A 14465-nucleotide genomic window follows, 5' to 3' on the forward strand; every position below is an offset into this window, starting at 1 on the left:
CGCAATAAAGCCCGTGCGGCGCACGCGCATTTCGCTCCTCGCTGCCGGCCCGGCGCCTTCGTGGGCAGCCAAGTGGGGTCGGCTCGGGCTCGCGACCTGCGGGTAGGGACCGTCACTTAGTGCGCGTTAGTGGACGGGTGACTCAGCCGGCAGCCCGTCTCGGGAGGGCGCGATAGGGCCGTGGAGGAAGGTGTGTGTGCGGCCCGCTGGGAACACGGGGTGGGAGCCAGGCTTGCAAAGGGCAGTGCTAGGGGAAGGAGGAGTGGAGTGGGCGCGAGGATGGCAAGCAGGGGTGAGCAGTGGCATTCTTGGCCCAGGGAACGGAGGACGAAGTCGGGGAGACAGTGAAACCTTGGGAGCTCAGCGATGCAGGGTGCGGTGAGGCGGTCAGGCGGAGAGGGTCGGGGACCTCGCTCTTGGCTCCCCTGGTTTAGAGGAGCGGCGCGGGCCAGAGGGTTTCAGCCTGAGTCCGGAGTATGTGTATTGTACGAAGCTTTCTCGAAACTGGGCCTCAGCCTCTCCCAGCTGCTGTGTGGCTTTTGGCGGGTAGCTTCTCCGTTACAGGTCTCCTTTCCTCCTCTGTAGAATAAAGGGTTTGTCTCACCCGGGGTGCAAACAAGCACTCTCCAGAGCTAAGCCTGTAACACAGATAGGATTTGCTCCACCCGCGTTGTTTAAAAGTTTTGCATTAGTTGTCAACATTAAAAATTTTTTAAATATTTATTTATTTTTGAGAGGGGGGAGGGACAGAGAGAGAGGAAGACACAGAATCCGAAGCAGGCTCCTGGCTTGCTTTCAGCACAGAGGCCGAGGCAGGGCTCCAACCCACCAATGAGATCATGACGTGAGCCAGTCAGTCGCTTAACCGACTGAGCCCCCCAGGTACCCCTAGTTGCCAACATTTAAGAATTTGGAAATTTCATATTAAAAATCCAGATTTCCTGTGCTCTCAAAGAGACTTGGCCATCCTGGACCTTCATTTTGTCCTACAGCAGTGGCCTTGAGCTGAATCGTGGCTGTTACCTCCTGGTGAGTTTCACTCCTTTCTTCTGGTAGGTGTCTGATTTTGCTCTCCTCCTAGATCCATTTTGGATCAGGGACATGGGTCTGCTTCTCCCAACCCCTATACACACAAAGTATAGTAGAAGGTGCTTCAGGGAGTGTGTTGTACTTGTGGTTGATGTAACTGCACAACAAAAGGTGGTGACACCAGTCCTTGCAACCTGTAACCTTTTCCCTGGAATGTAGACAGGGCATTTCAGCAACCACTGAAACCTGAGAGCGTGGGCCTTTTTCCCTAGGGTCAGGTAATACCTGTGAGAGAAGTGAGTGTCCTGCCTCCACCTAACTTTCCTTCAGGAGTAGACTAGGGATTACTAAACAGCTACTTTGATAGATGTTTTTCTGTGGGTTTGTTTTTGTTTTGTCTATTTTAAATGTTTATTTTTGAGAGAGAACACATGTGCATGAGCGGGGGAGGAGCAGAGAGAGAGAAGGAGACAGAATTCGATGCAGGCTCCCCACTGTGAGCACAGAGCTGGAAGCAGGGCTCTATCTCATGAACCCTGCCAGGTCATGGCCTGAGCTGAAGTCAGATGCCAGACTGAGCTACCCAGGCGCCCGACTTAACAGCTACTTTGTACAAAGATGTGGACTTATTTATTCAATCAGGAAAACAACACAAAACATGTCATTAGACACTAAGTTTAAAACATTTTGAGCAGTGCTTTTTTTTTGTATTTTAGTAATTCTGTGTATACATTAATGTAAATTAAATAAAAAATATTTAAAATAGTTATGATGAAATCAATTTTCCTTTTAAAATAATTAAGAAAGGGGTGCCTGGTTGCTCAGTGAGGTGTCCAACTTCATTCAGCTCAGGTCAGGATCTCATGGTTTGTGGGTTTGAGCCCTGCATCAAGCTCTATGCTGACAGCTCAGAGCCTGGAGCCTGCTTCTGATTCTGTGTCTCCCTCTCTCTCTGCCCCTCCCCTGCTCATGCCCTGTCTCTGTCTCTCAAAAATGAATAAATGTTAAAAAAAATTTTTTTAAATAACTAAGAAAGGGGCACCTGGCTGACCTAGTCGGAAGAGTGTGTGCTCTTGATCCAGAGATTTTGAGTTTGAGCCCCATGTTGGGTGTAGAGATTACTTAAATAAAATATTTAAATAAGCAAAATGAAGAAAAAATATATACAGACAAGGAAATGGAAAGGGAGTCAAAATGATAACACCAGAAAAAAATCAAGCACAAAATAAGGTGCTAATGGAGAAACCATACTAAGTGAAAGATGCCAGACTCAAAGGGTCAGATATATGATTCTCTTTATATAGTATACCCATAATAGGCAAATCCAGAGAGACAGGAAGCAGATTGGTGGTTACCAAGGGCTGGTTGGGGGGGGCGGTTTGGGAGGAGGCAGTGACTGCTTAGCAGGCAAAGGGATCCCTTTTAAAGTGACGAAAAATATTTTGGAACTGTTTGGTAATGGTTGTACAGCACTGAATGCTCTAAAAGCCACTGAATGGTACACTTCAGTGAATTTTGTGTTACGCGAATTTTACCACAGTAAAAAAAAAAAATTTTTTTAAGAAAGTGCTTTACACAAAAACATGAAGTAGGGGTGCTTGGGTGGCTCAGTCCATTAAGCGTCTAACTTAGGCTCAGGTCATGACCTCACGGTTTGTGGGTTCGAGCCCCCTGTCCGGCTCTGTGCTGACAGCTCGGAGCCTGGAGCCTACTTCGGATTCTGTGTCTCCCTCTCTCTCTCTGCCCCTCACCCACTCACACTCTGTCTCTCTCTCCTTCAAAAATAAACATTTTTTAAAAATTAAAAAAAAGAAACATGCAGTAAAACGACATGAGTTGTAGGGAAACAGCTAAAATCATAACAATGATCCAGGAATGCCTAAAGTGTAGGGAATATTGCTTTGATCAAAATACTTAACAATAAAGTAGCTGCGCTGACAGACCAGAGCAGCAGGCAGGCAGGGAGCCCCATGTTTAGGGAGAGGCCATCCAAGTGGAGAAAGGGCCGGAAATAAGTGCAGCAGGATGATATTTTGAGATATCTGACTTTGTTCTTCCTGCTATGGAATTTCAGCCCCTGACTGAGGCAGCCAAGTGTATTGCCCCAGGGAATGATGTGACAAGAGCAGAAAGCTTGCACAAAGGACTCTTTGTGGCTTTCACCTCCTACAGCTCAGAACTCTGGGGATCAGAGCTTTGCAGAAAAATATTTTGGGGCTTGAAGAGGGAGGTCAAAGAGGCCGCAGATTTGTCTACAGCAAGAGGAAAGATGAAGGGAAATGGGAGCAGAGAAGCTGGTAGGTCTCCCATCTTGGAAAGAAAAAATTCCTTATCTTGACCCTACATTACTTTCCAGCTACTGCCCCATTTCTCTGCTTCCCTTTATAATGAAACTCCAAGAAGTTTCCTGTATTCACTGTCCTCAGTTCCTCCCCTCCCTCTTTGCTCTGCTCTCTGTCAAAGATGCCATCACCCTGCTATGTTGCTTTGTCCTTTGCCCATTGTCCATCCTCACCTTGGCCGATCAGCATTTCAGGCAGTTGAGGCCTCCTCCTCCTTGAAACACTGTCTTCACCTGGCATGGGGGAGGGAGGCACTGCACTCTCCCGATTTGCTTCTTCCCTCACACCGTTCCCTCCTTCTCAGTGTCTGGCTGATTTTACTCTCACTTCCTTCAGGTATCTGCTTAAAATTTTTTTTATGTTTTTATTTTATATTTGAAAGAGAGAGAGAGCAAGCAGGGGAGGGGCAGAGAAATGGAGACAGAATCTGAAGCAGGCTCCAGGCTCCGAGCTGTCAGCATAGATCCCAACATGGGGCTTGAACTCACAGTGATATCATGACCTGAGCTGAAGTCAGATGCCTAACCAGCTGGGCCACTCAGCCCCTAGGTATCTGCTTAAATGTCATCTTTTCAGTGAAGTTTTCCCTGATGACTCTATTTTTTAATTGTTTTTTTTTAGAAGTTTTATATATTTATTTTGAGAGAGAGGGAAAGCGACCAGGGGAGGGCCAGAGAAAGGGGGAAAGAGAGAGAATGCCAATCAGGCTCTGCACCATCAGCGTAGAGCCCAACTGGGGCTCAATCTTAGGAACCGTCAGATCATGACTTGAGCGAAGTCAAGAGACAGACGCTTAACCTACTGAACCACCCAGGGACTACCCCTCCCCACCCCCCACCATGTCTCTATTTAAATGAGCATGTGTTCTCCCCAGCTGAAACCAGACCAGCACAACTTACCCTTCTTTCCTGTTTTGTTTTCTAACACCTGTTACCATTTGATAGGCTGTATATTTTATTGTCCTTCTCCCCCCCCCCCCACCTCTTACCCCACCACCACTACTAGGACACAAGCTCCACAGAGCTGTTATATTCTCTCCTGTATTTCAGTGTAGAAAAGTATTTAATGACACTTATTAGGACCTCTGAAAATATTCCTAGAATGAACATGAAAGAGCGGACCTAGGCCGGCCAACTCCATTTTGTTCTGTGTCCTCCATCTTGAGTGACTACGTCCCTGACATGGCCCCCTTTCCCGGAAAACCACAGAAAGAAATTCCCCTTCAAACCTCAGACCAAGCCTCTTCCCCTTGAGTAACTTCCGGCTCACCCGTTCAAACCTCCCATTCAAACCACATCTGGCAACCTGCGCAACAGGACTCTGACCCTTCCCCAGCCAATCAGCTAAGGCCACGACCATTACCCCGCCAACTGCCCCTAGATCCCTATAAAACCTTTGTGCTTTTGAAACTCGCTCTCTCTCTCCCTGGCATCTCACCGCTGCATCGGTGCAGGTAGGGGATTGAGCTCGAGCTAGCTCGAGTAAAGGCTCTTTGCTTTTGCATCGGACTCGGCCCCCTGGTGGTCTTTGGAGATCACGAATTCTGGGCATAACATTTGGGGGCTCGTCCGGGATCCCCAAGACCCCCCGAGGGACCCCCGACCCAGAGAGCCTGACTGGCCATGGTTAGTGTCTGTTCGTTCCCTGTCTCTTCTCTGTGAGCTCATTTCTGAAATTCTGGTAGTGCCCGGTGCAGTCTAAGTGGACGCACTGGAGGACCTCGGGCCAGGAGTTTTGGAAGACGTTCCGATCCTCCCTTCTGGAGGGACGTGGATTCCCCTCAAAGGTCTGAGACGAGGTGGGTCGCTCCCGCTGGTCAGTGTTAGGCCGTCGTCTAGCTTTCAGTTTTGCTTCCATGGAGTTGGAAGAGTTTCTAGGGGCCCTCTGTTTGTTTCTATGTTTCTCTGTTTTGTTCTGTGGACTTACTGGACGGATGTTATGGGACAGACTCAGACTACTCCTCTAAGTATTATGATTGATCACTTTAAGGATGTCAGGGGAAGAGCTAACAACCTCAGTGTGGAAGTCCGAAAGGGTCGGTGGCAGGTTTTTTGTTCTAGCGAGTGGTCAGCTTTCAGTGTCAGATGGCTGCCAGAGGGAAGCTTCAAGCTCCCTACCATCCACCAAGTCGGGTATCATCTCTCAGCCTAAGATGGGCCATCCTGATCAGCTCCCTTACATTATCACTTGGCAGGACCTTGTAGAAGACCCACCCTCTTGGCTTAAGCCCTTCCTAGCCCCACGCCCTCTGGAGCCAAAACACATTCTTGCTTTGCAGGGGACAGAAAAGAAGGAGAACAAGAAAAGTCTTACCCAGCTTTCAGCACCCCTCTACCCTGTCCTATAAGGGGGGACTGAAGAAGAATTAATTTTTCCTCCCCCGTATAACCCCCCTAGGATGCCGGAAGAACACCATCCTCCTCCTCTGGGGGAGACAGATGCTGTTCTGAGAGCAGGAGGTGGAAACGCTCCAGTGGGAAGCCCGCCCTTTACCAGACAAAGGGCTCAGAGGGAGCAATCCGTCTCCGCCGCTGACTCCACTATTCTGCCCCTGCGAGCCACCGGGCCCCCAGATGCGGAGGGGAATCAGCCCTATCACTATTGGCCTTTCGCCACTAGTGACCTCTACAATTGGAAAGCTCAGAATCCTAAGTTTTCCAAGAAACCAACAGGGCTTATTGATCTGTTAGACTCTGTTCTTTTTACCCATCAGCCCACATGGGGCGATTGCCAGCAGCTTTTGCAGGTCCTGTTCATGACTGAGGAAAGAGAAAGAATCCTCAATGAGGCCCGAAAACTAGTTCCGGGCGCAGATGGGAATCCCACCACCAACCAGGCTCAGATAGATGCCTCCTTCCCCTTAACTCGGCCCCAGTGGAATTTCAACACGGCAGAAGGTAAGGAGAGGCTCGGGGTCTACCGCCAGACTCTAATGGGGGGTCTCCAAATGGCTGCTAGGAAGCCAACCAATTTGGCCAAGGTAGGAAATGTGCAACAGGAAAAAGATGAATCTCCGGCTGCCTTTTTAGAATGGATCATGGAGGCATTCCGTACCTATACCCCCATGGATCCAGAGGCTCTGGAAAGCAAGGCAGCTGTTATCATGGCCTTTGTAAACCAATCGGCCATAGACATTAGGAAAAAATTACAAAAAACAGACTAGGAGAAAAAAAGTCTACAGAACTTACTGGTGGTAGCCAAAAAGGTATATAATAACCGGGAGCCTCCTGAGGATAAGCAGGCTCGCGCCATGGTGGCTGCCAGCAGTAAGCAGACTCGAGACCTGGCCAGAATACTACTAGCTGCCACTGCTGACTTCCCCGAGGAACGAGACCGCCGTCTCCGGCAGCTGGCGGACAACTCAAGAGGAGGTAAAGGAACCACCAAGGGGGGGAGGCAGAGGCTGCAGAAAGATCAGTGCGCATACTGCAAGGAGATAGGGCATTGGGTCCGAGATTGTCCGAAAAAGGCCAGCGGGAAGGGAAGCAAGACTGATCAGGTAAAAGTCTTAGAGCTAGATGAACTGAGTGATTAGGGGAGTCGGGGTTCAGACCCTCTCCCTGAGCCCAGGGTAACTCTTAAAGTGGAGGGGACCCTGGTTGACTTCCTTATCGACACTAGAGCACAACATTTGGTCCTCCACACCCCACAAGGAAAGGTAGCCAGCAAGAAGTCCTGGGTACAAGGAGCAACTGGTATGAGCCAGTATTCATGGACTACCCGAAGAATGGTAGATGTGGGGACGGGATGGGTATCCCACTCCTTTATGGTAATACCGGAATGCCCCTACCCGCTGTTAGGATGGGACTTACTGACCAAGATTGGAGCTCAGATAACTTTCAGACAAGGGGGGCCTCAGGTCACCGATGGCAAGGGCCACCCCATCCAGGTCCTGACCATGAAACTAGAGGATGAATACCACCTCCACAAGGAGGCACTCTCGAGAGAGGATAATATAGACAGATGGCTACAAGAATTCCCCTCGGTTTGGGCAGAGACGGGGGGGATAGGACTAGCTGCTCACAGGACCCCGGTCCTGGTAGAGCTCAAGCCAGGAGAAGGTCCGGTAAGAATCAAACAATACCCCATATCTCAGGAGGCCCGGAAGGGGATCCAGCCACACATCTGGAGACTACGAAGCCTAGGGGGACTAGTTCCTTGCCAGTCTGCCTGGAACACCCCCCTACTGCCGGTCAAAAAGCCTCACACAAATGACTATCGACCGGTACAAGACCTCTGGGAAGTAAATAAGAGGGTCACAGACAACTGTTCCCAACCCATATACTCTCTTGAGCTCCTTGGCACTCTCCAGGGTCTGTATACTGTACTAGATTTAAAGGACGCCTTCTTCAGTCTGCCGCTGGCACCCCAGAGCCAACCCTTGTTCGCCTTCGAGTGGCATGATCCAGAGGAGGGCTACAGTGGGCAACTCACCTGGACACGGCTGCCTCAGGGGTTTAAAAATTCGCCCACCATCTTTGACGAGGCACTACACGAGGGCCTGGGTGAGTACAGAAAGGAGCACCGTGGCCTCACCCTCCTACAGTACGTAGATGACATCCTGATTGCTGCCGACATAGCCAAGGACTGTGAGCGAGGGACCCAGGACCTGCTGGCTACCCTGGGGGCCTTGGGATACAGGGCAACCGCAAAGAAGTCTCAGATATGCAGGGAGAGGGTAAGTTACCTGGGATACATCCTGGAGGGCGGACAGCAGCAGTTATCAGATGCCAGAAAAGAAACTGTCCTAAAGATCCCTACTCCCAACTCCCGAAAGGAAGTAAGGGAATTCCTAGGATCTGCCGGCTACTGCTGCCTCCGGGTTCTGGGTTTTGCTGAGATCGCCAGGCCCCTATATGAAGCTACCAAAGAGGGGAAAACATTTAAATGGACTGAAAAAGAAGAAACTGCCTTTAATCAGTTGAAAATGGCCCTCCTAAATGCCCCAGCCCTGGGCCTGCCAGACATTACGAAGCCCTTCCATCTCTTTGTAGACGAACACAAGGGAATAGCAAAAGGGGTTCTAACTCAAGCCTTAGGCCCTTGGAACCACCCGGTGGCTTACCTGTCCAAGAAGCTAGACCCAGTGGCTGCCGGCTGGCCGCCATGCCTAAGAATTATTGCGGCGACAGCACTCCTAGTCAAGGACGCAGACAAACTGACCCTAGGACAGGAGATCTGGATCACGACCCCACACGCCATTGAAGGGGTCCTGAAACAGCCTCCTGATAGATGGATGAGTAACACACTTATGACTTATTACTAGAGCCTCCTACTCAACCCTCCATGAGTGCGGTTCCACCCCAGTGTGGCCCTCAATCCTGCAACCCTGCTGCCCGACCCTGACCTAGATGCTCCACTACATGACTGTGCGGGGATCCTGGAACAAGTACATGGATGACGGATGGATCTGACCGGCTGGCCCCTCCCCGATGCCGAGGCTACTTGGTTCCCTGATGGCAGCAGCTTTGTGCGGGACGGACACAGATTCACCAATAGGACACCAAAATAGAGCAAGTTATATCTGCTTGCAAGACCTGCCAACTCACCAATGCAAGAGCCACATCAAATAAAAAAGGAACCAGGCTCAGAGGCACCAGACCAGGAGCCCAATGGGATGTCAACTTCACTGAAGTTAAACCAGGAAAGTATGGTTATAAATATCTTATTATTTATAGATACCTTCTCTGGCTGGGTGGAGGCATACCCAACCAAGCATGAAATGGCTCAGACGGTAGCTAAGAAGCTACTAGAAGACATCTTACCCATGTATGGTTTTCCTGCCATGGTAGGATCAGACAACGGATCAGCTTTTATCTCGCAGGTAATGCAGGCAGTAGCCAAGGCTGTGGGGGCAAACTGGAAATTACATTGTGCTTATAGGCCCCAGAGCTCAGGACAGGTAGAAAGAGTGAATAGAACCCTAAAAGAGACCCTTACCAAATTAACCATGGAGACTGGCGGGGACTGGGTGACTCTCCTACCGTATGCCCTTTACTGGGTTAGGAACACTCCTTACACCCTGGGTTTTACTCCCTATGAAATCATGTTTGGCAGGCCACCCCCTATTATTCCCAACCTTTGAGCTGAACTTCTTGCTGAGTTTAAAGATCAAGAACTTTTTCTTTCCTTGAGAGGGCTCCAGAGGGTGCACGAGGACGTTTGGCCGCACCTCCGTGCCATCTACGAGGCTGGCCCGACCCTGACACCTCATCAGTACAGGCCGGGAGACTGGGTCTACGTCAAGAGGCACCACCGGGGGCCCCTCGAGCCGCACTGGAAGGGACCCTACATCGTGGTGCTGACAACCCCCACCGCTCTCAAAGTAGACGGCATCGCGACCTGGGTCCATCACACCCACATTCGGCCAGTGGACCCCTACACGATCCGGAAGGACTTCGTCACGCGATGGGCTGTCAATCGGGACCAACACAACCCGCTCAAGCTCAGGTTACAGCACATTCGACCCACCTGATATTGGTAATTCTGTTAGCTCTGCTTGTCACTGCTCATGCTGCCGAGAGTCCCCACGCCCCCCAAAACATCACCTGGCAGATCATAGACACCAGCTCGGGGACAATACTTAATCAGACTTCCCAGAGCCACCCCACGAATACTTGGTTCCCAGAACTTTGCGTAGACCTCCAAACTCTGCTCCCCTTGTCACCATATGCTCCCGGATTCCATGCGCAGAACCTTTATTTCTATGTCTGCCCCGGCCACTCTCGCTTGAGCACGTGTGGGGACGCGGCTGACTACTTTTGCGCCTCCTGGTCATGTGTCTCGACGGGGCACATCTGGTGGACCCCACCACGCACCGGAGATCTCATTGTGGTAAAGCGGCCCAGTGGCCCCCGACCCCCATATGCCTGGGGGCGCGGTAATCCCATAGTTATATCCTTTACAAGCCAAGGTAAAAAAACAACAGGATGGGAGAGTGGAAAAACCTGGGGACTCAGGATATATGACCGGGTTAGGCTGGGAGCCAAGGACAAGGGAACATTATTTACCCTCCGAATGCAAGCGACTCCCCTTGCCCAGCAGTCCCCCACAGGGGTAGGACCCAACCAAGTACTAGTTCCCCGACCTGCCCCCACCTGGACAGCCACTCCCAGAAACACCTAGGCCTTGGCCACACAGCCCTCCACATCCCCTGTCCCTACCGGAGCGTCACCCGCATCTCCTGCCCCAGGTCACAACTTACTATCTGATACAGACCCCTGTGGAGCACAGTTGTCGGAGCATACCAGGTACTAAACACTTCTAGACCCGACCTGACCACGTCCTGTTTGCTCTGTCTAGATGTCCGGCCCCCATATTACGAAGGTATTGCCATTAAAGGCAATTATACAACAGCCTCCAACTCTAGCTCCTGCAGATGGCAGCAGGCTACTGCAAGACTAATCCTCCAGGCGGTAACAGGGCAGGGCACTTGCATAAGCCACGTCCCCCCCCCCCCCCCCCCCCGGGCAGTCACATCTCTAATGAAACCCTAACAGTCCCCAGGGAGACAGTGTATCTACTTCCCCCCGAAAATGCATGGTGGGCCTGTTCCAGCGGCCTCGCTCCCTGCGTCCACTCCCAAGTCCTTAACTCCTCGAAAGAAGGCTTCTGCATACTCGTGTAGTTGATCCCCAAGCTAGTGTACCATTCAGGGGAAGAAATACTTAACAGGTTAGGCTCTACTAACCCCCGAAGTAAGAGAGAGCCTATTACAACCCTAACTCTGGCTGCGCTCTTGGAACTGGGATTAGCGGGGGCAGGGACCGGAATATCCTCACTCGTCATCCAGGACAAAAACTACGGAACCCTAAGGGCAGCCATTGACTTAGACATAGAAAGAATTGAGAAATCAATTTCTCATTAACAGGAATCCCTTACTTCCTTATCAGAAGTAGTACTCCAAAACAGAAGGGGATTAGACTTATTATTCATGCAGCAAGGAGGACTATGTGCAGCCCTAGGGGAAGAATGTTGCTTCTATGTTGATCACTTGGGGGTCGTAAAAGAATCTATGGCCCTCATAAGGGAAGGGCTGCAAAAACAAAAGTTTAGAGAGAGAACAATCTCAGTCCTGGTACGAGTCTTTGTTCAACTGGTCTCCCTGGTTAGCTACCCTCATCTCGGCCCTTGCCGGACTCCTCACCATCCTGCTCCTACTATTAACCCTCGGACCCTATATCATCAACAGACTGGTCCAGTTTGTCAGGGGCCGTCCAACTAATGGTCCTCCGTGCTCAGTGCAAGCCCCTAATAACAGAAGAGGACAAAATAGAAATGCAGCTGGTCCCATGATTGGGTCCATAAGCTACATGACAAGGGGGAATGAAAGAGCGGACCTAGGCCGGCCAACTCCATTTTGTTCTGTGTCCTCCATCTTGAGTGACTACGTCCCTGACATGGCCCCCTTTCCCAGAAAACCACAGAAAGAAATTCCCATTCAAACCTCAGACCACATCTCTTCCCTTTGAGTAACTTCCCGCTCACCCGTTCAAACTTCCCGTTCAAACCACACCTGGCAACCTGCGCAAGGGGACTCTGACCCTTCCCCAGCCAATTGGCTAAGGCCACAACCATTACCCCACCAACTGCCCCTAGATCCCTATAACACCTTTGTGCTTTTGAACCTCGCTCTCTCTGGCATCTCACTGCTGCATCGGTGCAGGTAGGGGATTGAGCTCGAGCTAGCTCGAATAAAGGCTCTTTGCTTTTGCATCAGACTCGGCTCCCTGGTGATCTTTGGGGATCACGAATTCTGGGCATAACAAAGGTCTACAGGACCAGGCACCTGAATCCCAGGGAGCAGATGGTGTCTGGCCTTTGTCATTGGCCCAGATGTCTGATCCCCTAGGAGGCAGGAAAGATGTGCTAGATGTGTTGGAACTTTTGGTTACATCTTATCAGCCCACCTCTGACTTTAGCCACAGCTATGGTAGATGGCTCCATGTACACTGTCAGTGCCTCGTTTCAAGTGTCTACTGTAGGTTTCTCTGCTTTTCTGCTTTAGGGCTTTCTCCTAAGCCTCAGGACCTCTCTCAACCATAGGCATAGCCTGGGAGTGCAGGTGAGTTAACGCCTTCTGAGGCAACCTTCAACTCATAAGGGACAGAAGCCAAAATACACTGTTGAATTTTCCTTCTACCCTGTGTCATTCTCCTCCCTCCCTCTCATTTCCTGGATTCACCTACCATATCAACTGCCCCCAAGTTCTAGGCTCAGTCTCTGCTTTCATGGGGATTCAAGCTAAAACAGTAGGAAGTAGCAATGGAAGGGAGACTATAGGGATAGGAATCTAGAACTGGCTCATCTACCATTCAGAAGGCAACAGTGACCTCCCACCACTGGGGTGGTGATAACCCCTAATCTGAAGCATAAGACTTTTCCCTTTGGTAGATTGGAATGAGATAGAAGTTGAAGGGAAAGCTTGGCTTATGAAGTAGCTTTGACCCTTGAAAGATGGGAAGGCAACTGTAATTACAAGGATTATAGGGGTGGCTAGTTTTTCTAAACCTGCTTTAGAAACTTTGCAGAAGGCATGTAAGACTCAAATTAGCCCACTCGACTGAGGGCACAATATGAAAGCCAGGAAGTCTCCCAAGGCAACGTAAATGCTAACTTGGGGCGCCTGTGTGACTCAGTCGGTTAAGCATCCGATTTCGGCTCAGGTCATGATCTTGTGGTTCGTGAGTTCGAGCCCCATGTCGGGCTCTGTGCTGACAGCTCAGAGCCTGGAGCCTGCTTCGGATTCTGTCTCTCTCTCTGCCCCTCCCTGCCTTTGCTCTCTCTCTCTCAAAAATAAATAAAGAAAATTAAGACATACTTACTTTTTCAGCAAAGCGTGCTGAAAACTGGGCCCACAATTTAACCATAAGGGCAGCAGAGCTGTGGAGCAGACCAGTGGATCCTCAATAAATTTCCTGTGCTAGAGTCAGGGCTTGAAGGGGACGGGGGGGGGGGGGGGGGGAGAAGGGGGCGGAGGAAGGTGGGATCCTGAGGCCTGGGCCTGGCATGGGGTTGTTTGGGTGGATATATATAAGAATCTTGAGCCTGAGAGCCCTGAGCAGTAGCTGCTTCCTTGCCTTGATATAGAAGAACAGTCTAGTTTGCCTGGAGGCTATGCAAAGATCTCACTTGAGGTGAATGTCTTATGCAATAATGCTGATCACTCTCACAATCACCTCCACTCATTGCCTCCAGACCAACAACTAGAATTGGGTCTCAGCATGGCCTCTGCAGTGAAGCACAGTCCCTACTCTAGGAGGAAATAGCTCAGTTACCCAAAAACTTGCAGGACAGGTCTGACTGCAGGGACTGGGGAAGCACACCCAGGGAGTGGATCTTCAAGGTACCAGATGGGGGTGGGATACAGAATATTGTCGAGCAAGTTGGTTGATACGGGAGCATTTCCCATAACTGAAGACTTAAAGTGCTGCCAAGAACACCCAGAGCTTGTCCTAAGGTGCTTCTGGATGACTCCGGAAGTTTGGACACCGTGGTGGCCTCAGTCAGATGAGTTGGAGATGCCAGCATTGCCTTGGCTGAGTTTTAAAGAAGGGAACCAAAGGCTCAGGGGAGTGGGAATGTTAAAATGGCTTTATTACATAAAACCAGAAGATCCACCATTTGACTGTTCTTTAGCAGCTGCCCAGAGGATGCTCCCTCCACTAAGGCAGTAGGGGATGAGACAGTGAAGGCAGCATTGAGTCATCTAGAAGCTGTTGGTGGCTGTCCCCTCTGGGCCAGAATTGACAGCAGGAGAGGCTGCCATGGAACGGGGCTTCCTAGTGCCATTGGAGATGATGGGATTCTCGAGTGGCATTTAGCTATTCCAATGGTGATATGATACTTAACAGCCAGAGGACAGAAGGGCCTTCTCACCGCACTTTGCAGCAAGACTGGAGTGGCCGCTAGGGGACTCTTGCTTCTCAGAGCTCTCTGGCAATGCCATGGGTGTCCATGGGGGCAAAATAAATGGGCAGCCAAAGGAGGCAGAGAGTGGGGTGCCTGGGTGGCTCAGTCGGTTAAGCGTCAGACTCTTGACACTCAGGTCATGATCTCACAGTTCCTGGGTTCAAGCTCCATGTTGGGCCCTGT

At 50.6% G+C, this 14465-nt stretch overlaps 1 protein-coding gene across 1 annotated transcript; it reads left to right on the forward strand.

Annotated features, from left to right (window-relative positions):
* Window positions 1-3144: 3144 nt before the first annotated feature.
* On the forward strand, window positions 3145-12109 carry LOC124514732 (uncharacterized). The gene is made up of 3 exons (XM_047082971.1): window positions 3145-3326; window positions 5769-6268; window positions 9509-12109. Exons 2-3 carry the CDS (start codon window positions 5770-5772, stop codon window positions 9844-9846), a joined length of 837 nt encoding a protein of 278 aa, XP_046938927.1. The 5' UTR covers window positions 3145-3326; window position 5769; the 3' UTR covers window positions 9847-12109.
* Window positions 12110-14465: the final 2356 nt, after the last annotated feature.

Source organism: Lynx rufus, unplaced genomic scaffold, assembly GCF_022079265.1.
Source record: "Lynx rufus isolate CCGP_SWC_20201006 ecotype Redwood Valley unplaced genomic scaffold, mLynRuf1.p SCAF_1, whole genome shotgun sequence".
NCBI lineage: Eukaryota > Metazoa > Chordata > Mammalia > Carnivora > Felidae > Lynx > Lynx rufus.